This window comes from Lepus europaeus, chromosome 14 (assembly GCF_033115175.1).
Source record: "Lepus europaeus isolate LE1 chromosome 14, mLepTim1.pri, whole genome shotgun sequence".
NCBI lineage: Eukaryota > Metazoa > Chordata > Mammalia > Lagomorpha > Leporidae > Lepus > Lepus europaeus.
This window is the reverse complement of record NC_084840.1, coordinates 38330363-38354429: the sequence shown is the minus strand read 5'-3', so window position 1 is coordinate 38354429 and position 24067 is coordinate 38330363. Positions and strand designations below refer to the sequence as shown.

Genomic DNA, 24067 nt, shown 5'->3' with positions numbered 1-24067 from the left:
AGGGACCAACAATTCGCTAGCACTCCCGCAGATCACGGAATTGTTTCCCATCACAACCCGTGGAAGGGGAACATTTGGACGTGTCTGTTTCATAAATACCAGCGCTGCCTAAGAGAGACCTGCACCTGTAAAGCTCTTAAAGGGCCACTCTGGAGAAAAGCCTGACCCAGTAAAGCCAGTAGGAGGCCGGCACACGAGGGCAAACAGGCAAGCAACCCAAACAGGACCCTCTGCTACCCAGCAGCTTTCAACAGGGATGGAAAGGACCTGAAGGAGACTGTGTGGGTTCAAAGATGGGCTTGCAGCTACTGTGTGACTGTGGGCCAGCCGCCTACCCTCTCTGAACCTCAGCTTCTGCACAAACAGGGGAAGAGCAGTGTGGACTACACAGGCTTGTGGGGCGTGAGAGCAGCACTGGGTAAATCGGAATTATTATTACTTGCTAGTAAGAGAAATGACTTCAGATTTAATGCTCAACCCCAAACCGAGAGCTCTAGGAAGCTGGTGTCTCTGCGCGCTCATCCCTTTGAAGTTCGAATTTCCTGCTTCAACAATCTCTGTGACCTTGCGTCTCCTATCAGAAGTCACTTCAAACCCTTCTGGAGGGAGGCAGAGATAAAAACCACTGCCCACTCCCTCCAGGACATCTGCAGGGCGGCTGTGAGGGTACAGCGGCTGCAGCCTGGAAGCCAGGGCTGCTCCTGGGCCTGAGTGCTAACTCGGCTGCTCAGGGCTGCAGCCTAGGGCAGGGCCACGCCGCCCAGGCACTGACTCTCCTCTCACCCACAGGTCGCCAGCTGGCAGCAGGAGGCTTGGCCAAACGGAAGTCTCCTCCCAAAACATCACCGTGAACCCTGCTTTACAGTCAGCCACGGAGCCAAAGGCAGCGTTTTGTTGGCTGCAGAATTCTTGGACGCACAATGCCTTTTTGGAAAAAAATCTGCTTTTTCTCCCTCCTGCTTTGCCAACCCGTGGGAGGTGAAGGCAGCCCGGGATGGGGTGGAAATGAGAGAGAGAGTCGGTTAGCTGAGCACTAGGGTTGTCACTGCGTTTTCCACGGAGCACAGGGCGTGTGACACAAACCACTCAGAGCCCTGGGTCACGGGCTTCTGATGGGAGCCGGGCGCTGGTATAAATAGCTCGTGTGCGCCAAACACAGGGGAGCTGGGGAGGCAGGGGAGTGAGGTCGAAATCATTGCGCCCAATCTCAGCCTTGACATGACTTACACCTTTTCCACGCCTCCCCCCAGAGCGTGGCGGAGAGAAAGCCACGTGGCAAATCGGGATCAGATCACAGCCTCGCATGGAACCCCACGGCGTGGACGAGGCACCACAGAACCTCGGCTGTCATTATGTTATCTCACTGCCCGGCTGCCCAGTGCCCACAGGACACAGCAGCCACTCGGCAGGATCTGCTGGCATTGGAACTGCTTTGCGATCTTCAGAATCACGGAGCTCTTACTGTTGTCGACCCACTGATTCGGTTCCAGGACTGTGCTGTGTTCTGGGTGGCAACAGAAGAAGACAACTTGCAGTGGGGAAGAAGGAACACCTTGAACGGGTTGCAAATGTTTAAAAATTCCCTTTTTGCCACACACCTCCTTCGCCGGCTGACACCCATGACTTTGGATGTAGCTCATCACCAGGGTGCAGCCCCAACCCAGCTCACAAAGTCAGCACAACTCATGAAGTCGCCATGCGGCGGTGCCCCTACATCACAGGGTGCGGGAGCGGACTTCTCAGCTGAAGGCAAAACTCGGGTTTGGAAGGAACACAACCAGAGGCTCCAGCATCCTTGAGGCCTTCAGTGGGTCCTGCAGATTTGGCCTTGACCCTGGGATGTTCCGTTCCTTAGCAAGCACCAACCAGCCTCCTATAGCCCTCACTCCCACAGTCCAGGAACTCGGTGTGGACTCACAAGGGGGTTTGCAGGAAGTGGGTTCAGGAAGCAGAGGGGAGGTGTGATGTTCTGTCACTCCCCCTTCCCCCCGCTCCGTGACCCGCGTGTGGGATTTGAACGCCAAAGACTGGGACACATGGGCTGACACCGGGCACACCAGAGAGCTCCGTTCCCGGCTGCTGCGTGATTCCAGTGCCACCTCTGGCCCGGTCTGCCCGGCCTCTTGCCCACACGCACCCACTGTGGTCCCTGCTCCATCATCTCTCGCAGAAGTGGACTCTCCAGCCTCACCCATGCCTGTCTCCGATGAGCCAGGTCTGTGGTCTTGAATTAGGAGCTCACTAACGTGTAGATCATGCTGCGTGAAAGAAGCAGAGGGAAAGAAGGCGTCAGCGGGAGCGGGGAAGACTCGGGGTGGCTTTCGGAAGAGGGGCCTCCCCAAGGCTGGCCTCCCGGACTTCTCCTCACCCCACTAGAGTGCTGCAGGCACTCCCACGGGGCCCTTGTTGCTTCCCACCACACTGCGAGAAACATCTGTAGCAGAGCATAAAAGACGGGATTGCTAAGTACCTAGTAGCGCTCTCGGCAGCTGGATGTTAGTTACCATTCCTTTCCCTGCAGTTGCAGGACAGGTCTCAGGGAGGAGGTGGGCGCATGGGACCCGATGCCACCAGCTGATGGCCGTGCTCACCTGATGGCCATGTCCAGCAGCCTCCCAGAGGATGCTGGGTAACACTCTAGTGCCAGGAAAAAGATCCTGAGGTATGGCCACCCACCCTGGGAGGCAGACCAACTAAATGAATTCTTAATCGGGGAAGTCTCTGGCCCTACCTGTTTTTAGCAGGCTCCAGGTCTGACGGTGGCGCCTCAACACCACCAGGGAGGGGGCCAAGCATCCCTGTGCTCTTACAAGGGCCTTCGTGTTCATTCTGCAAGGGCCACTTTGCCGGCCAGAAAGGAAAACCACCGCCTTCTCACGTTGTAGAGGGAAGAAGGTTAGCATAAGGAACAGAGCCAGGAGACGGAAATGAAAATGCCTTACTGTCCACCCTTTCTCTGGGAGGCCCCAAGAGCTCTACTAAGCAGCAGGTGTTCTGCCTTCCAGTCCCTGCTCCACTCGTGTCTCACAGCATCACCACTCAGGTCTGGAGCTGCAGGGACGCAGTCCCCAGGGGGAAGGTGACGATCAGAGTGCGTTCCTCAGGATCACTACTGAGCCCAAGGTGAGGGGCCACTCTCCACCTGCAAAGCCAGTGCTTTTTCCAGTCCAACACAGAACCTCACGGTGGCTGCCCTTTGCTCACGCACATCCATGCTTTATTATTTCTCGAGAGCCTGCTACATGCCAGGTGCCGCACTCAGTGCTGGGAAACACTGAGGGGCAGGTGAGAATGGGCCCCCGTCCGCGCCTTGCAGAAACATACAGCCACACTGGAACAGTGGGCAAGGATTCAGTGAGCACTTGCTACACGCCGGGCACGGGCCAGGGGCTGCAGACACGGAAGTCGGTGAAACAGACAAGTTCTCAGCCGCCAGGGGACAAACAACCCAGAGCTCCTGCAAGCACAGAGAGCGAGAACTAAGCCTGAGGCAGCCCCAGAAGTGCTGGGCGGGAGGGTGGTGCTGCTGCAGGGAGGACTGGCCTGCTTTATACTCGGCTTGAGAAGACCAGTGTGTTGAGCAGGCAGTGTTCGCACCAGTGCCCCCAGCTGGCAGTGGTATTTTGTACAAGACCAATCTTAGGACGGCGCAACTGGACAATTTTTCAACTTTATGAGGGTGCAAAAGCCTACCTGTACACGTTGCCTTTCACTTTCAGTACCACACTTGATAACGTGCCTGTTATTCAAGGCTTTGTGTTAGATGATTTTGCCCAGCTGGAGGGAAAATGCTGACAATGTCTAAGGTAGGCCAGGCTCAGCTATGACATTGAGTAGGTTTGGTGTAGTAAATGCATTTTAGACTTTATTTTCAACTTCTGAGAGGTGTAGCTGGATGTAGCCCAATCACAGGCCGAGGTGCTTATTATTATTAGGTGGTCCCTATCTCAAGGGACCCAGAGACATCACCTGGTCCACAAGGCAAACTGAGAAGAGGGTGGTAGCAGTGGGAGCACAGGATTAGCGCAAGATGGGGGAATGAGCTAAGATTCAGGAAAGGCTGAGAGAGTGCCAAGTATTAGTTGGAACCTTGGGCACATTTCTTAACCTCTGTGAGGTCCTTAGGAACCCCTCAGAACCTCAGCGCCAACCCCGCCTTCTCAGCCTGGCCTCAGCTCAGAGGTAGCTCTGCGTACAGGTGGGTCCTCTCCCTCCCACAACGCCTGGGAACACAGCCCTGGGCTCTTCCCCGGCTCCAGACCTGGGGTTGGTAGAAGGAGAAAACAGTATTTTTGAGGAACCTCAAAGAGCATCCAGAGTTCAAGTTCAACAAAGAATGAGGGTGCACCTGGACCACCTCCCAGGGTCCCAGTGAAGGGAGGGGCAATTATTCCCAATCCTGTTTTGGAAACAAAGTAGTAAATGAATTAACAGGAAGGCAGCAGCAAACAGAAGCAATGGCCCAGAGGACAGTCGAGGGATCAGAACGTCTGGATCACGCACGGTGAGGGAGGGGTCAGATCACACCCATCTATTGGCCAGGAGCTGCCGATGGGCCCACACCGCCCCTTCACCCTCAGACGAGCAGGCACCAAGCTGCCCTGCTCTCTGTGTGGACTCCATCTGCTTTCCTCCCCTCGCCGCCTTGGGCTGCAGGATCCTGCAGCAAAACTGAACCGAGGGAGCTTGTCCCGGCTCAGCCTCCAGATGGCCTCAGGTAGACCCCAGGCTAACAGCGCAGGAGCCAGGGAGCTGACCCTGTGCTTCTGGCTTGGAGGAGGAACCATGCTGTCTCTGGGGACACTTGGCCTACAGCTCTGCAGAGGGGCGCTCCGCAGCCCTACAACCCCTCCCCCAGCCCAATCCCAGCCCAACCCCACCTCTTCACCTGCCTACTGTCAGCCTGCCCCCTGGAGACAGCACTGGCAATGGCTGCCACACTGGCATGGCCCTGCCACAGGTAGCGACGGGACAGCAGGGTGACAGGTGAGGGGCCCTAGGGACCAGCCCAAACAAAGAAGAGGAGGAGGAGAGGTGCTCAGAACAGGCACTTTCCAGGGGATCCAACCACAAGGCGGTCTGTTTATAGCTACCTGCTTAGCCAGGATGTTCTGAGTGAGGAGGTGAAAAGAGGGGCCATTCCTGAAATGGAACTGCAAAGCGGGCAGGTTTCGTGTAGAGTGGTCTTACGTAATGCCGGGAGAATTGGAAGCGTCAGCACTTAATGCTGACTGCACGCCACACTGAAGCCTGACTCCTGCTGTGGGATCCCGGATAGGGTCCCCAAAAACCCCGACAATCAGGTGAGGGGGCCAGAGGCCACAAGGCTGTGGCCTGAGGCCATGGCAGCCAGGAGGCAGGCAGCTCCCCAGGGAGGAAGACAGTCACTCAGCGGTGCCTCCCGCACGCCACCAGCTGTCCCCCAGGGGTGGATGCTAGCAGCACGCAATCTCCCTGCCTGGCCCTGCGGACGTGCCCATCAGCAGCAAGGCCTCCTGCCCTTTCCTCTCTTATGCAGAAGCTCTCACTCCCAAACCAGAGCCGGACAGCAGGGGCCACACCCAGCCGGCCATGCAGACTCCCCGCCACCTCCCCAGGGCCAGCCTGGAATTCCTCTCACCCGCCAGGCGGGGCAGCGACTCACCAGTAAAGGTAGTAGAAGAAGGAGAGGAGGTAGAAGGCCAGCTTACACCAGGCCTCCTTCTGACAGTAGCTCAGGGTGTCCGCGTTCATGACCACCGGCGGGTCGTAGGCAAGCTCGGAGCTGTCGGCTGGACAATGGAAATACCTGCGGGGGAGCAGGACACAGCGTCAAGGGCTCTGAGGCGAGGGCACGCCCACCCTCTGGCAGGACTGTGCTGGCAAGCCGCTAGCTGCCTTCTGCCAGAAGCAGAGTTGTGGCTCAACCACTGTGCTCCAGCGGGTAGAACCCTAGGCCCCACACACAACTGCTCCAACCTAAGGGGTAAAGAAGCGTCCCTTGGTGTCGCCTGGGAGGCACCAGGAAGGGCCTCCTTTCAGAAGAGGCGCAGGTGCAGTAAAGACACAGAGCTACAGCAGTGCTGCCTCCACGCCTCTGTGCTTCCCTTAAAGCCCCGATGGCCCCGGGAGGGTCGCAGGTTCCCACTGGAGGGTGCGGGGAGAGCACAGGTACGTCTCTTTCTGAGAGAAGCAAACTGCTTCCAAATACCGCATCCATAACTGCTCCACCGGACCAGCCGAGGCCTCGGAGGAGGTGGGCAGACCTGGGCGGAAGTCACCACCCTGGGGACCTGAGCCCTGGCCCACTGTGTGTGTGTCGGGGGCACTCAGCCCGTCTCCTGCAGAAATCAACAAAGTACCTGCTTGTGGGCTGCCTGCTGGTCACCTGGCAAGGGAGTGTGGGAAGGCACGTGGGCACACTGGGGCTCCCACGGGCTCTGGCACAGGCAGCCGCCCCCATCCCGAGCAGGAACCAGGAGCGAGGGCTCTTGACAGCAGACTGCACACGCAGGGTCTGAAGAGCATCCCTCTGCCACGGAGCGGCCCGCATACCTGGTGTCCCGGGCCCCTCTTCCGTCCCCCTCAGAGGACTGCCCTGACGTTACTGTCACCAGCACCACAAGCCAGACCTCCAGGCTGCTCCCCTCCTCCTCCCAGGAGCACAAGCCTAAAGACTCCGGCTGCGGCTTTGTCCCCAGGTGACTTCATTTAGTGGAAGCAGGCAGGTAGGGTGGCCAAGTGGTTTGGAGGAAAGAATCAGGGCTCTGCCACTCACCCGTCAGCAGACTGACCTAAGGAAGTCATTACCTGCCTGAGCCTCAACTTTCTCGTCTGTAAAATGGGGGTGAAATTGCCCACTTCAAAGGATTGCTGTGATGACTACGTGAGGTGCTGTATGCAAAAAGCAGGCAGTGGGAGGATGGCAGGCAGTTCTACTTTATGTAAGGGAACAGAGTCAGAGCAGAGAGGACTTATTTGCATGACAATAAGTCTGGCCTGGACCTGTTGGAAAGGTTGGAGAATGAGGAAAGGGAGAAAAAAGGGGGTTCCAGGACTCGTTTACTAAAGGACGCCTCCTTTCTCATTCTTTTCTCTATTTTATTTATTTATCTGAGAGAGAGATCTCCCATCTGTTGGTTCACTCCCCAAAATGCCTGCAACAGGCCGGGCAGAGCCCCAGAGCCAGGATCCTGGAACTCAATCCAGGCCTCCCACGTGGGTGACAGGGAGGGACTCAATTACTTGAGCCATCACCCACTGCCTCCTGGGGTGTGCATTAGCAGGAAACTGGAACTGGGAGCAGAGAAAGGACTTGAACCCAGGCCCTCCAATATGGGATGCATGGGTCTTAACTGCTAGCCCACGTGCCTGCCCCCTCCTCACTATTTATTTTCTTTCAGGACCCAAATAGCTACTAATTGCCAGGAGCTGGATCCTCTCAGAGGCTGTAAAAAAAGCAAGAGCAGGTTCCTATGGGCAAGCAGACGATGGCGCTCCCTCCTGCAGGGCTGCAGCCCTTCCAAGTGCAAGGGCACCTGCTGGCTTCCCCCTCCTCCCCTTCCTCCCCTTCAAGCTCCAGCACTGAGAAGCTGCCCGCCAACCAAAGTCCTGCAGATTAGCCACGTTTCTGAGACCCTCGCTTGACAGCCGCCAGAAGGGATCTGGGGAGAGAAGAGCCAGCCCCTGCGACCGCATGTGAAGGGGCAAGGACACAGCCACGGCCTGGGATTCACCCGGAGTGGGGCGAGCGGCGGCCCCGCCACACACAAGCTGAGGGACTCTGGGTGCCGACTCAACTCCTGGGAGTCTCTGGGTCCCTGCTGTGGATCCTGGAGGTGGACAGGCAGGGCAAGTCCCGCATGGGGCCACCATACTCTTTGCTGCCATGATTCTTCTGTTGCATTTCTAAATTCGGGCTGCGGCAGGCTGGCCTTGGTTAAGGAAAGGCTTCCCTATGCGACCGGATCCTTTTCCTGCTTCCCTAAAATGGTGACTTCCTCACCACCCCTGTGCTTGGTCAATGGCACCAGCATCCACCCAGCCACCCAGTTTAGCAGCTCCCTCTCCCTCACCCCTGCACCCAACAATGGGCCAAGGCCCGTCCAGTTTGCCTCTGCGGGTTCTCTCGTCCTCTCCCCACTGCAACTTCCACTGCCTGGGCCAGGTCTGCCTCATCTCTTCACCACGACCCCCTCACTGGAATTTGTCCTCACGATTTCACCCGCCAGCCTTTCCTTCTCACTGTCCCTGGGGTCACCCCAATGCATGTCTGCTTCCAGAGCTCCTGATGGCTTTCTGTGCCCTCCAGAGTAAATTCCAGCTTCCCCACTCAGATCATTTCAGGCCTCCAAACCAGACCCCCAGCTGTCTGTCAACCCCAGCTCTTCTTCCTTGCCCCCACGAACCCGACCTTGGACCACACTGAACAATTACTGCTCCTCAGCCACACCAAGGGCTCTTACCTCCGGGCCTTTGCACATGCCGGTCCCTCGGGCCGGAATGTGCTCTTCCAGGTTTTCCAATGATGTCAGAGTGTCAGGCTAACTGAAGTGTGTCTCTGCTGCTGCTACTACACATACTCCTCATGTGTCTCTGCCACTAGCATGCCCAGTCCCTGAGGCCAAGGATTCTACTGGACGTTCTCCTTGGAACGCTTCTATACTGCCTGGCGCATGGCAGGTGTCCTGCACACTTGTAAAATGAAGGGGTGATATAGGCTCTGTTTTAACGGTAAAATGGCATCGATAAAACATTGGGGCGGGGGGAACCAAAGCTTGGAGAGCAGGGGTTCAGGCTGAGCAATGTAGCTGCACAGCTGCCTCTCGGCTGCTTCAGTGGCCCTGCCCCCACCTCCTATACCCGCACAGTGACTGCATTTTACAAAATCCCCACAGCACGTGCTCCGACGCACGGTCTTGGCAGGGAACAGGATATTTGAACTCGGAACTGTCCCAGAAAATCCAGCAGCCTGGCTGCTGGGTGCTCTTTTTGATTTTATTAAGAGATCACTCCCACGCCATAAACTTGACTCTTTTACAATAGATATTCATAGAACTGTGCAACCATCAGCACCACCTAGTATCAGAACCGTTCCTTCACCCTGAACCCGCTGGACTCTCCCACCCCTCCCAGCCCCTGGCAATCACTAACTTTCTTCCTGTCCCTACAGATTTGCCTTGTCTGGATTTTTTCGTGTAACTGGAATCCTACGGTATGTGGCCTGGCTCCCTGCACCTGCACTTTCTTCAAGGTTCATCCACGCAGTAGCCTGCATCCGTGCTCATTCCTTGTCCAGGGATATTCCAGCGCATGGATGTAGCACTCTTTGCCCACCCCTCTGCGGGTGGGCCCTGGGTCGCTTCCACTTGCGGGCCATTACCGATAACTCTGTAGCTTCCTCTAACTCTGACCTCCAGGGTGGGGGTGTGGCTAACGGAACCCAGGGGCGGAGCCTGCCCTTCTTGCTGCCTAGAGGCAGCCCAGGAAGGGGGCCTTTGCAAGGAGAGTCCCAAAGCTCTGGGCACAAGGACGAGCCACAGTGGCCCATCTGGCTGGAGGCTGTCGCCACGGGCGAGCAGGTGCCCTGGCGGGGAGGAAGGAGGAGGGCAAGGCCAGGCAGACTCACCTCCAGAAGTGGTAGAAGAGCAGAGGGACGTTGAGCCCCAGGGTGAGCCACTCCTGCGCACACAGGAACATGATGCAGAAGAGGCTGTGGATGGAGTATTCCGGCAGCACCAGCTGCAGAGGGGGCGGAGACACTGGTTAGAGGGAGGAAAAGCCAGCCCCGCTTCAAGGGCAGCCGACCCCTGCCTGGACGCTGTCTGCCCCACGCTGGGGACATAAGACGGCCTCGTGCAGTCACACAGAGTCCCTGCCTCAACACGGGATCCACTTCTGCCAAGCTCTCCTCTGGGTGGTACAGGAGCCATGGTTTATGCCCAGGCCCGACTGGGGACAGACCTTCTGTACTTGCCCTCGGAGGTCCCCCGTGGATGACCACCAAGAAGAATGGGAGCAGCGATCCGGCTCCAGTCTCCCTCCCACGGCAGGACCGCAAGGGGCAGTGCCCACAGGGTTTCCAGCGGTTCCACAGCTGCCTTGCTCTTATTCTAGCCCCTGCCAGCCCTCCTGTGGGAACCCACAAACCTGAAGGGGGTCTGTGTGCTTGCTCCAACTCTGGGGGCGGCAGGAAGAACTGAGGAGCAGCATTGTGCGTGATGGCGGGGAAGGCCAGAGGAAACCAAGACAAAGACCAAGCAGAGGTTTTCCCCTCTCTCTCGGGGAGGGGAAGAAACCAGCCCAGGCCACAAAGGGCCAGGCTCGGGGAAGTGCCCAGCAGGAAGACAAACTGCCCAACCCTTGGTCTAGGCACACAGGTACAGGTGGAGAGAAGAGCTTAACATGATTGAGAACCCCTTCCCAAGAGGGCTTAGGACTTGAACAAAACGAGAGTTATTCTATGGGAGCGATGCGGTCCTAGTCAGCAACACCATCCGGCGCAGCAGTCGCAGGTAGGTTTAATGTTCTATCAGTGTGTAGGGGAGGGAACCTTTAAAAGTTCGTGGGAAAATGGAATTGAGATAAGTTTACATCGTGCAAAAACTTTTGAAATTCATGCTCACTTTTTTATTCTGCACATTTTGTAAGAGGCTTTTGAGGTGCTCTTGCATATGTTATTTATATCATATAACATATATGTGTTACATGTCTTGCGCGCACGTGCACGCACACACACACACACTCAGCATTTGTGTGCTGCTTAAATGAATGCTTTGGCCTTCCTGTGAAAATTCTTCTACCCAGACTTCAAAGCCCATCCCAAGCCCCGCTTTCTGATGGACGCCCTGCCCACCCTCCCCTGCACCTCTGGCCTCTTGCAGGGGGAACTTCCACAGTCTGTGCATCACAGGGTGACTACTCTCCCTCCCACCTCCCATCACCTGATATCCTGTAGGCTGACGTGGCTTCCGTCCATTCCTTCCCATCTCCACTTGCGAAGTGCTCAGCACAGTTCCTGACACTCACTAGAGACTTAACAATGGATTGAGTGAACTCAGCTGACCAAGTGCATCCGTGTGCCGCAGGGTTAGCCAGTGTCTGGGATGCAAGCTCAGACCAAGATTTCTCTGGGTGCTGAGCAAACTGCCTCAAACCATCTCATCTGGGGAAGGAGATGACTTTGGGGCTCCCACTTGGGTCAGATGAGCTAGTTGCCTCAGAGACCAAGGGCAAAAACATGCAAGCACATAGTACAAATGAATACATGAACAGGTACACATGTAAGATATACACCACAGGGGGCCCAGCAATGTGGTATAGTGGGTAAAGCTGCCACCTGTGACATCAGCATCCCATACAGGCTCTGGTTCGTGTCCCAGCTGCTCCAGTTCCTATCCAGCTCCCTACTAATGGCCTGGGAAAGCAGCTGAGGATGGTCTAAGTGCTTGGGCCCTTGCACCTACGTGGAAGACCCAAATGAAGCTTCTGGTTCCTGGCTTCAGCCTGGCCCAGCCCTGGCTGTTGCAGCCATTGGGGAATGAACCAGTGGGTGGAAGATCTCTCTCTCTCTCTGTCTCTCCCAGACTCTCTGTAACTCTAATCTTCAAATAAATAAATAAATAAATAAATAAATAAATGAATGAATGAATCTTTAATAATAAAAAGGAATAGGCTATAGAATAAAAGGGCATCTTCCTTATTGTCAAAGGCCAGCATAGAACATACAGCATTAACTTATACCTGAGACTTCGCAGACAGTAACCCTGCCATCAGAGCCCAAGAGCTGTCATCCCAGAGCGGGGACCCCAGGTGGGTGAGCCCTGGACAAGGTCCTTTCAGGGCAAGGGGCACCTGGCATTGCTGCACAGAGACCTTCGGGAGCAATGGTATCCCCCCCCCCCCCACACACACACACAGAGCCTCTCCCACTTCCCTGGGCCTCCCTCGTCATGAGGAAGTGGACAACGTCGGGGACACACTCCTTCCAGACCAAACGGAAACCTGCCCGCGCCACGGCCGTGACCACTGCCCTCCACACTCTCCCAGCACGCAGCCTTTGGCACCTGGTAAGATGACATTTGTGGAGTCCCCGTGGTCGGCTGGGGCCAGGGTGCTGTGAGCAGAGATGTTGTGAAAAGGAGGAAGCAGCACCCGATGGCTCAGACCAAATGCTCCAGAGTGTTTGCCTTTCCTCTCCAACACAGCAAACGCTTTGAGGGTGGTGGGCGCCACACTGCTCAGAAACACAAGAGGGGCCCCCGCCTGAGTGATGGACTTAGGGCACCAACAACAGAGCACCTTCCCCTGTTACAAGCTACTGAGGGCCACTGGGTGCCATTTCTCACCATAGCGTGATTGAACCTACCTTGCCCGATACAGTCAGCAAGCCCAGGATGAGTGATCAGTGGGAAAAGCCCACTTGTGTCCTTGCCTCTTCTTCCACCCCCGGACCATCCACTCAGCCCTTTGATGAACAGGCCATGGAAGCTGGCCTGGCACGCCTCCCTGGGACTGGGCATGTGGGGGCAGGGGCTGGCCACCAAGCAGGCATGGCACTTGCTCATCTGCATGGGCAATTGGGCTTAGATGTTCCCGACCACTTTTTTTTTTTTTTTTTGACAGATAGAGTTAGACAGAGGGAGAGATAGAGAGAGAAAGGTCTTCCTTCCACTGGCTCACCCCCCAAATGGCCGCAGGCAGAGGATTAACCAAGTGATCCACGGCGCCGCCCCCCTCCCAAGAGTAGCTAACAGTTCTACAAAGCCCACTCCTGAATCTACCAGGCAACATACAGGAACACGGATTGAAGCACCAACCATGGCCCATGGCCCTTGAATCATCCCTTAGCAATGGAAAACCTGGTCTGCTCCTGAGAGAGGTTGTTGAATGGTGCCAATTTCACTCTTTCTTTCAATGAATGGAGAAACTATTTCAGGAAGGCCACAGTCTATTGAATTCCCATGCCTATTTATGCCTTGCTTTCAACAGTTGAAAGTACTAAATAAGTGGTCTCAATACAGGTATGGTGGGATTGCTGAACAGGCTGCAAGGCAGTGTAACCAGGGGAATCACAGGAGGCTTGCTGACAGAGATGGAGTCAGGGAAGTGGAAGTGCTGAGCAATCACGTGTGGGAAGTGGAGGTCAGCATTCTAGAAGTGAACCAATGAGAACCACCACACAGAGAAGGATGGAAGCCATGGCCTGGGGCAGCTCCTCTGCAGGGCTCACGGGCTGCATGCCGAGTTAAGGCCAAGCCCAAAGCTGAAGTAAGGACTGGGGACGTGCTAACATGGTTCTACCTGTCCTGACTTCCTGCCCACACTCCAGCAGGCAGTTTCCGTTTGCTGGCAAACATTTCCACTGCCACTCTCTGCTGAAAACTCAGGCCCTCCCAAGTGCCTGCCACTTCATCTCCTGAGTCTCCAACGGCCACCCCTGACCCATCCGTCCCATCAGCCCCCATGGGAGCTGGTTTCCAAATCTGGCCGTGGCCTTTTCTCAGCCACTTGCATCTGTTCCTCCCTCTTTTACTTCTACTTCCTCTATGGGTCCAGGCCCCTGCCCCTCCTCAAGGCTGACACAGGGACCTTCTAGTGAGTGCCAGTCCCTGTGCACCTGCTCCATCTGTCCTTTAGGCAGCCATCTCGTCTCGTCTCTGTGCCTTCCTCAGCTCAGCCCTAAGCCTTCTCCACGAGCTTGCTTCCCCAGGGACTTTTATTTATCTGTGTCTGAAATGTTTTGTCTACTTATGCATCCTGTCAATCATTCACATATCCATCATTTGTTGCTTTATCTCACTGGTAACTATTCTATGTTAGGGGAGAATAATGTGGTGAGAGCCCCGACTTCTGTCTGATTTTCACTGCTGTGGTGGAGAGGGGCGCAGGGCTGGGGAGAGACTTTTCCTACCCCAGGAGGGAGAGGAAACAGAGAAGGGGTACTTGGAGTGGAAGAGAAAGAATGATGTGCCACGGGGCAATGGGGGATTCCCAAGGATCAGGAGCGGAGAAAGGTGGAGCGGTGGCAAGTGGCCCTCCAGCTGGGGGCTACGCATTCCCCACTCGTCCCAGGGGACAGGGTTTCTAAGGGGCTGGTGTAGGAAGGCCTGGATCCAAACACACTAAGAGCCAGGGCCAAGGAAACCACAGGGACGATCCCAGGCTGAGTTTATCTTGGAGAGGGGAGAAACTGAGACGGAGTCTCCACCTATCGGCCAATGGACCCTGTCATCTCGGACAAGAAGCTTCTCCGCTGTCATCACCTCAGGCTGAGGACATTAGCCAGTCTCTCCAAGGATCTACAGACGTCTCCCAGTCACAGAACGATCAGCCACGTGAGATTGGGCGAAGTGCCTACCCAAGCTGAGCCACAGCTCCCAGCAAGGGCCACGGCACAGACGAGGCACGACGGTGCGCCCACGGGTGAAGAGATACCCAGAAAAGGGAGAGACTGCTGTTGGGATGAATGCAGTCATTACTGATGAGAACACACAGCAGTGGCTGACAATTCTCGGGTAGCTACCGCGTTCACTGTTACCCAGGAAGTCAGTGGGATGCCCAGAACCAGATGTGCTTTCTGATTCTCAAGTCACTCTCCCCTGGCCCCTTCTACACCCAAGCTTCAGCTTCCCCACGTGGGAGGAACAGCCAGAGACTGTTAGACAGGCTGCCTCTCCAACCAGAAAACCCTCATCCTTGCCCCTTGTTAACAGCAATAGCAGTTCCCTGGGCATCTGCCCTAAGACCTATCTGCCACTGAGTGTGAAGAAGCAGCCAAAGCTAACCGTGGTCTTTCACGGGGCTCCCCGGCACCACTGAACGGGCCCTTCTGGATGAGCAGGGTGAAGGCAATGTTCTCATACATGTGGACGTGGAAGTCCGCTCGCCACCTGTCCTCAATGAATAACCACGCACAGGAGAATGGGCAGGCCCTCTCGGTGTGCACTGCGGTGAGGGGACAGCAGCAAGGAGGCAGAAGGCCCCGCATGCTTGGGAAATCAGGGTTTGCTGAGAGACCTGTAAGCACTGTCAGGAGACTTCCTGCTGAGTCCCTGTGTCCTAAGGAAGCCACTCCCTCTGTATTCCCTGGGTGGAGGTCCCCTGGAGACAGCCTGCCCCAGCCTGGACCTCCAGCCCTCACGGAGGGCAGCCCAGCCATGTCAGCGACCCACCTCCCAACCTCAGAGAGCACAGCAGAGTGGGACACCCCAACAGCGAGGTCCGGAGGGGCTGACTTGAAGGTTGCCTATTTGGTGCTGCTGACGTGTCAAATATTTGGACCTCCTGGAATTTGCACCTAGGTTTATCAGATTTTTAAAAAAATTCTTTATTTATTAATTGATTAAGAGAGCGAGAGACAGAGTTCCCATCTGCTGGTTCATTCCCCCAAATACCTGCAACAGGTAGAGCTGGGCAGGAGCTGGGAATGCAATTTAGGTCTTTCCCGTGGGGGCAGGAATCCAGTCACCTGAACCATCACTGCTGCCTCCCAGGCCAGAGCCGGGCATCAAACCCAGACACGTTGACAAGGCAGGCAGAGCGCACTCCACGGACACTGAACATCAGCCTTCCACCAAGGCACTTTGGAGAGCCACAGCTCCTGTTTTGTTTTATTTTATCTATGTGAGAGAGATGGATCCCTTCTGCTGGTTCCCTCCTACAGCCTTGGGTGGAGCCAAAGCAAGAAGCCAGGAGCTCACTCCAGGTCTCCCATGTGGGAGGCAGGAATCCAGTCACTCAAGCCATCCCTGCTGCCTCCTGCTGTCGGTGCGAGCAGGAAGCTGGAACCAGGAGCAGAGCCAGGCATGGCGCCCAAGCCCAAGATGCAGGAGGCAGCTGTCTCTACCAGCGCCTTAGCATTAGGCCAAATGCCCAACCCCTCTTTCCTGCAGGTCCTGGAAAGATCTCCAGTCTCTGTGTGGGCCATCGCCTACAAGCCTGCCACGGAAATGGCCTGCGGACCCTAGGCCAGCCCCTGAGTGCTTCCAGGAAACAGTCATGATGATTCTACTTGGCGACAGGAAGGGGCTGAGGGCAGACAAGACTCGCCTGGTGGCTTTAGCTACTTGGCATTCAGTGGCTGCCCGTGAACTCACCTGCCTAAGCTTGCTCATGAACTTGGGCACAGCTGTTAGCCCTGCCCTCCCCTCTCCAGCCCGTCCTGTCCACAGTGCCCTCCCAGCCCAGGGCAAAAGGAAGGAACCCCAAATCTTGTTGAGGGAAGAATGTTCCAAACCCCCAAGGCCTCTCGAATTCACTGCCCTCCCACAGTGGTGTTTTCCACGTGAGGCTTCTGCTGCCAGATGCCCTATGTAAGGAGAACCTGGTGTTGCCGGAGAGGGAGTTTTGCTCACTGCACCACTCAGCTGCTCAACAAGGCAAGCCCGAGGCCAGCCTTGGAGTTCTTCCAGGCTAGAACCAGGTGATGAGCCCACTGGGCAGGGCGGGGAGGGAGGGGGGTTAACCACCTGTTGCCTTCATCAGGTTTGGGAAATTTTGCCCAAAACAAACAAAAGAGGCTGAACGTAAAAAGAATTGAGACAAGAGGCAACTTGGCATTGGGAAAGGAGTGCCCATGGTCATCTCATGCATTATCAATATTTACTGGGTGCCTGCTGGTACCTGCCCGGGGTAGTGGGCAATCCATTGAGTGGTCTGTCAGCCCCAGTGCAAAGACAGCACAAATGAGCCCAGCCTCCTGGGCACCAGGGAGAGCGGCTGCGTGCACCTTGCACGTGCCTGGGCGTAAGGGCAAAGGGTGGCCAAGGTTCACACAGCTGGATTGTGCCAAGATTCACAAGGAGTTTCACCTCCAAGTTAACATTGTAAAGACCAGTCAGCATCACCTCTTTTCTCCCCAACAAGGGCTTGCATGAAGGCAATGTTAGACGAAGGAACAAGAGACTTGGGCTCCAGCCCTGGCTACTAAGAAGCTACGGGGGTGAGCATCTGGTGCAGCAACTGAGACATCACTCCGATGCTCACATCGCATATCAGGGCCCCTGGGTGTGAGTCTAAGCTCCACTCTCAATTCCAGCTTCCTGGAAATGTAAACCCTGGGAGGCAGCAGGTGACGTCTCGAGGGGTTGGGTGCCTGCCACCCACGTGGGACACAGGGTCTGAGTTCCCAGCTTCCAGCTTCAGAATGGACCATCCGCGGCTGTTGTGGGCATTTGGGGAGAAAATCAGCAGATGAGAGACTCTCTGTGCCTGTCTGTCTCTCTCTGAATCTTGTGTGTGTCTGTACTTCTCAAATAAATACAGAATTTTAAAAAAGATTTATTTATTTGAAAGGCAGAGTTAGAGAGAGAGAGAGAGAGAGAGAGAGAGAGAGAGAGAGAGAGAAAGTAGAGAGATCTGCTGGTTCTCTCCCTAAATGGCTGCAATGACCAGGGTTGAGCCAGCCCAAAGCCAGGACCCAGAAGTTTCTTGCAGGTCTTCCATGTGGGTGCAGGGGCCCAAACACTTGAGCCATCTTCCGCTGCTTTCCCAGGCACATCAGCAAGGAGCTGGACCAGAAGTGGAGCACTAGAATCAGCACCTAAATGGGATGCCGGCACTGCAGACTGTGGCTGTAACCCACTGTGCCACAGCTCCAGCCCCAGGAAATAATTTTTTAAAAGCAAACTATAGAACCTTGGGTAAACTATTTAATCTCAGTGGACTCAATCTCTTCACCTATAAAAATGGGAACAATAATAGCATCTGATTCATGGGACCGTTACAAGTATTAAATGAGTTAGGGTGAAGCTCTTATAATATCCAGCACACGGTAACACTTCATTATCTACAAGAAGAGGCTTTTGGCTTGCACCACCTCTGGAATGCTCTTCTGCCCAGCTGTTCCAGATACGTACGTCACAGAAGGCAGCAACTGAACCCTCCGGAAAATGAAGCCACTCTACCTTCCCTTTCCTTCTGCAATCTACTTCCAATGCTTGCGCATTTTCAAAACCCTCCTCCTATCCCCAGAAAGGCCATGAGCTGTGGGGAACGTGGTCATCTTGGGTGTCAACAGCAGCTACTCCTAAGTAACAAAGCTCGCCCTGCTCCTGACCAGTGATGGCCTCATCTCCCTGAGCCACTGGTGTGCACGTGTCTGCACCTGTGCCCTTGTGGGTCTCACACCACAAATCCATCCACAACACAGGGACTGGCATCACAGTAAGTGCTCGGCAAACTCACACTGATTCACCCAGCAAGGCGAACGCTGCGGCAGGCCCATGGTGCCAGGACGAATGGGGTGAGCCCTGGGATGAGGCTCCAGGCAGCCCCAGGGGGTGGGAGCGGCTGGCAGTTGCAGGCTTCACTGACAACTACAGGCAGAGGGGTGAAAGGCGACAGCCAACAGCCGAAGCTCTAGGCGGTGGGGAAACCAGAGGCGGCCACACAGCGGAGCCCCTGCAGAATCATGGAAACTCCTTGTCTGAGCCATCTGAGTCTTGAGAATCGCTGTGAGCAGGTGCCAGGGATTCAGTGAAAATCCTCTGCCCCCAGATTAAAGAGCCTCCATGGGAGCGAACCGCCACTCCATCACCAAGCGTCACCTCGTCCCCGCCTCCTGCCCTCCCCAGCCCCAGCCTCCACCACCTCTCACTGGAACCACAAGGCTCTCCCCAACTGATCTCCCCAGTTCAAGTCACCTCCAATCTATTTTTCACCCAAAGTGACTTTTTAAAATATAAGCGAGTCACGTGACTTCTCTGCCCAACCCTTCCATGTCTTCTGGAATCAAACCCTCCCTCCTCACCACGACTCAAAGGCCCCGTGTCACCTGCTCTCTGTGCCCCTCCGACCCTACTGTCCACCTCTCGATCTCTGGCTCCCTGGCTCACTCCACTCCAGCCACCCGGGTCCCTCCATTGCTCCTCAAACCCAGCACGTGTGTTCCCAGCTCAGGGTCTTGGCAACGCTGCTGCCTCCGGCTGGACATTCCCAGATCTGGCTGCTCGTCATCTGAGAGTCAACTCAATGCCATCTCCACACAGGCGTCCCCCCGCCTCTCCTTATTTGCTCTCACCTTTAATGGCACTGATCTCATTATCTATTAATTTATTGTCTATTCCCCACACCAGAACCCTCTAAAAGGACAGCATGTCTTATTCACAACTTAATTCCAAAGCCCAGAACAGGGGCTGGCATACTGGTGCAGTTTTTTTTGGTTGGATCAATGACTTCTGGTCTTCTGGTCACTCCCTAAACAATCATAGCTATCACCAATATCAAGTTCATTTCCAAGTATGAAAGCCATAACGGCCATCTTGGTAGATAAAAAATGGCACTGATTCAGCACTAGTCTAAGCAAAGCTGTGTTCAGTGGGTCAGGCTCCAGGTTAGTATCTGCATCTCCCACCTCCAGAGCCTGCAGCCCTAGCCCTGGCTGGTCTCTTACAGGTGCACGTAACCGGTCATGGAGGGCTTGGGCAGGGAAGAATCAGTACAAATTCAGTCAAATTTGGCTCAAGTCTCCAAGTGCTGAGCATCCAAGGATTAAACATGACAGGAGGCTCAGCAATGAGTAAGACCTGAAGAGCATGCAGGACCGAGAAGCTGAACCCCTGCTAACTACACAACTCAAGGCAGGACCAGGGAGAAGCGAAACAGAAGTATAAGCGTATAGGTTCAAAGGGGAAAGGAGGTGGATTTGTCAACACCGATCCTTGCCAGGACACACACTGCTAGAGACTGGATGGTTGCATCCCCCACCCACCAGCACCACCACCAAATTCACAAGCTGCAGTCCTAACCCGCGATGTGAGTGCTTTAGCAGGGGGGCTGCTGAGGGACAATTAGATCATGAGAATGGAATGGGTCTCACCCCAGGAGGCACCGCAAGAAGACACAGAGGGTTTGCTCCCCCTCCCTGTCCACCATGGGAAGATCCAGTGAGAAGGCTGCTGTCGGCACACCAGAAAGAGAGCCCTCACCAGAACCCAACCATGCTGGCACCCTCGTCTTGGACGTGCAGCCTCTAGAAACATGAGAAAGGAATCCATGTTGTTTAGGCCAGTCAGGGTGCAAAGAGAGGGCTGGAAGGGTGGGGATTGGGTCCCTAAGAAGGCTTCCCAACATAAAAGGCATCAACGCTGAAGGAGAAGTGGATGCCTCTGGCCTCACCCTCTCCTTGGAGTGCTCAGGACAGGTGCTTAGGGGTAGCACGGACAGAGCCACACTGCTGGGCTTGAAAACTGCTTAAGAGGCAACGTCTCCAGAACTTAGCAGCTGGTTAGACGAGCAGGTGAGTGTAAGGATGAGCATGTCTCCATGGGGAGGGAGCACGGGTCTACAGCCCTCCCCACGCAGGCTGCCGGGAATGCTGACATCCTCGGGTCACTGGGTTTTATTTCAAAGCACTGTCGTGTTCAGTAATAACTCAACCGATGGCTGATGACTGGACAGCCCCAAGGTCCCACCAATCACTTCTTCCTGGACGTTCAGCCATGGCCAGCACATTCACACAATCAACACATATCATTCAGGGCCTAACCAGCTTCGGGGCCCTGGGCTGGGCAGAATTTATCCCACCTCAAACCACACACAACGGATACGTGCAAGGGACAAGCAACACCTTCAGACCTGTCCCTACACCATCACACCAGGAGTGCAAAGCAAGCAGCTCCCCACCGGCCTTGTAGGCGAGGCTCCGCATGCACACTCACTCCCTGAAGGGTGCAGAGGAAATGGGCCTGCCCCCTTGTCTTTCACATTGTCCCCCCACCCTGCTCCCGTGCCAAATCTGTACCAATCAGCTGAGTCTCCAGGCGGGCGAGGGCTATGGCACAGCAGTTAAGACGCTGCTTGGGACACCCACATCCCATATCACAGAGCCTGGGTTCCAGTCCTGGTCCCAGCCAAATTCCAGCTTCCTGCTAATGTGGACCCTGGAGGCAGCGGCTGATAGTTCACGTGGGTGGGTCCCTGCCACCCATGTGGGAGACCCAGACTGAGTTCCCCGCTCCTGGATTCAGCCTGGTCCAGCCCCTGCTGTTGAGGGCATTTGGGGTGTGAACCAGTGGTCAGAAAGTCTCCACTTCTCTGTCTGCCTTTCAAATAAATAAATAAAAATAAATAGTGCAATGCAGTGCGTAAAGCCATCACCTGTGATGCTGGCACCACATATGAGCACCAGTTCAAATCACTGCTGCTCCACTTCCGATCCAGTTCCCTGCTAACAGCCTGGGAAAGCAGCAGAGGATGGCCCAAGTGCTCGGGCCCCTGTCACCCTTGTGGGAGACCCATTAGAAGCTCCTGGCTCCTGACTGGCCCAGTACCAGTGGCTGTGGCCATCTGAGGAGTGAACTAGCAGATGGAAGACCTCTCTCTTCTTTGACTTTCAAAATAAAAACAATTCTTTTTTAAAAAAAGTAAATTTTTAAAAATAAGCTGAATGTTAAGAAGTAGAGAGTCTTTTATGACATTGTTTTTTTAAGATTTATTTTATTTATTTGAAAGGCAGAGTTAGAGAGAGAAGGAGAGACATTGAGAGAGGTATCTCCCATCCTCTGGTTCTCTCCCCAAATGGCCCCAGTGGCCAGGGCGGGGCCAGGCCAAAGCCAGGAGCCAAGAGCTTCATCGGGGTATCTCACATGGGTGGCAGTGGAGCAGCCGGGACTGGAACTGACACCCATGTGGGATGCTGGCTGCAGGCCACGCTCAGTCCACTACACCACAATGCTGGCCCCTGTGATACTGCTCTCACAGAAAAGTCTAGAAACACTCGACTGAAAGATGGGGACTACCATCTTGTCTGTTGCCATCCTGTGCCCTCCTGCTGGTCTTGGAGGCTGCTTTAATTACAGGGTGCATAGGCCCTGTGCAGGCTGCTTAGGAGACGCACCTGCGTGCGCTGTGGTATCGGGCAAGCTGAAATTGGCTGGAGGGGCACAGCACACTAAGCCACCACTTGGGCTGCTGACAGCCCAGGCTGTGGGGTTAGTTCCCGTCTCGGCTACTCCACTTCCCATCCAGCTTTTTGCTAACACACTAGGAAGCTGCAGAATGACTGCTCAAGCACTGGAGTTCCTACCAACCATGTGGGAGACCCAGGTGGAGTTCCTGGCTCCTGGCTTAACCTGGCCCAGACCTGGCTGTTGTATGCATTTAGGGAGTGAACCAGCAGATCAAAGATGCTTCTGTCTCTCCCTATCATTTGCCTTTCAAAAATAAATAAATATTTTTTTTAAAATTGCATTGAAACCAGAGGAGAAAAACTCAGTGAGGCTGAAGTACTAGACAACACAGACTACACAGTGGGGAGAAAACAGCTAATGCACTTCTCCTTTCTTCTAATAAAGCTGGGCTGGACGCACATGTGTCGATAACAGTAACCAGGGCTGATGTGTGGCCCCAACCACTGTGGTAAGTGCCTGGCTGCATTAACTCATTTATTCCTTGCAACAACCTATGAACTAGGTGCTTTCCTAACCCCCATTGGACAGAGTAGCAAACCGGAGCTCAGAGAAGTCCAAGCAAGCTTCTCACAGTCCAACAGCCCCTAAGGGACTCGAGCAGGCCTGCAGCCCCGACCTCTGGTACCAAGAGCATCTATGTGGATGTAGGGAAACCCCTGGATCTGCCCACATCTCAGATAGGCGGACAAGCTCTGCGCAATCAGAGGGGGCAGGAGCTGTGGGGTCAGCGATGACGATCAAAATCACACACAGACGAACGTTCTTTTCTCAATCAATAAAACCAGAGGGGCCTGCTGGAAGTCACGGGTGCAGTGACTACAGTTTAGGTACTGATATCAGACCCCCGTGGAAGATCTCCCATGCCTGCTTAGCCTCCAGCTGCAGCTCACAAGCCCTGGAAACCTCGGCTTCAACATCAGCAGAAACAGGAAGCATCAACAACAAAGACCCTACACTTGGGCTGGGCAGATTCACCTCAGTCTCTCAGGGTCCCTAATATTAACCCTTCCATCGGAGCCCTGCCAGAAAATCTGAGAAGTTGGGAAACTTGGAGAGAGCTCTAGAGTTTTCAAGGTGGTTGCCAGGGCAACCTCAGGGACCAGATTCTGGAAGTACTGAAGCATTCTATTTTAAAAACACCCAGTTGATCATCAGAGAGCCAGGATGAAACAACCAATAATAAGGTACCTACTGAAAACTCACAAATACAAGCATTTCTCCAAACTACCAATCATTTCGTCTACGAGGAATAATTTGAGTCTTGAAGCAAAGACTTCAGAGCGACACCCCTCCCCCAGAGTCTGATTATCACCTGCACCGTGTATAAAATATTGAACTTAAAAGCTCTCCTCTTTCCACTTGGATTTCCTCTAAACTCCTGGACACAACAAGCTCCTGCTACCCCTAAAGTTTCACTTCTTCAAAGAAGTCTCTCATGCATGCATTCATTCAACAAACATCTGTTGAGTAATTTATCATACTTCAATAAGGTGATCCAGAAGGAGGATGCCTTAATGATACTGTCCTGCCCCTAGGAAGAGTGCCAGCCAAAGGGAGATTAGAATAAGACCACAAATACCCACACAGCAGAGTGAGAACACACTGGCTCCAAACTGTTGCCCAACAAAATTCTTTGACTTTTACTAAAATGCAGATTTTTTTTTCTTTTTTTCTTTTTTTTTTTTGACAGGCAGAGTGGACAGAGAGAGAGACAGAGAGAAAGGTCTTCCTGTGCCATTGGTTCACCCTCCAATGGCCGCTGTGGCCAGCGCACCGCGCTGATCCAAAGGCAGGAGCCAGGTGCTTCTCCTGGTCTCCCATGCGGGTGCAGGGCCCAAGCACTTGGGCCATCCTCCACTGCACTCCCGGGCCATAGCTGAGAGCTGGACTGGAAGAGGGGCAACTGGGACAGAATCCGGCGCCCCGACCGGGACTAGAACCCGGGGTGCTGGCGTCGCAGGCAGAGGATTAGCCTATTGAGCCAAGGCGCCAGCCCTAAAATGCAGATTTTTATTAAATGCAGGTTTCAGGCTCCACTAAGTGGTTTCCAGATGGAGGAACTCAGAGGACTGTATTTTTAAAAATAAATGTGAGATATTAATGAATTAATTTTTTTTGGAAGAGAGAAAGATCTCCCGTCTCATCCACTGGTTCACTGCCCAAATGCCTGCAACAAA

General features: G+C 54.6%; 1 protein-coding gene across 2 annotated transcripts in view; it reads right to left on the bottom strand.

Moving 5' to 3' along the window:
• Positions 1–449: 449 nt before the first annotated feature.
• CNIH3 (cornichon family AMPA receptor auxiliary protein 3) overlaps positions 450–24067 on the bottom strand; it is a 260846-nt gene continuing 237228 nt past the window's right edge. For both annotated transcript variants that reach the window (XM_062210456.1, XM_062210457.1), the window contains exons 6-8: positions 9608–9720; positions 5645–5788; positions 450–2258 (exon numbers count right to left, since the gene is read on the bottom strand). In XM_062210456.1, coding sequence (XP_062066440.1) covers positions 2231–2258; positions 5645–5788; positions 9608–9720 — 285 coding nt within the window. In that variant the 3' untranslated portion in view covers positions 450–2230. The remainder of the gene's footprint in view (positions 2259–5644; positions 5789–9607; positions 9721–24067) is intronic.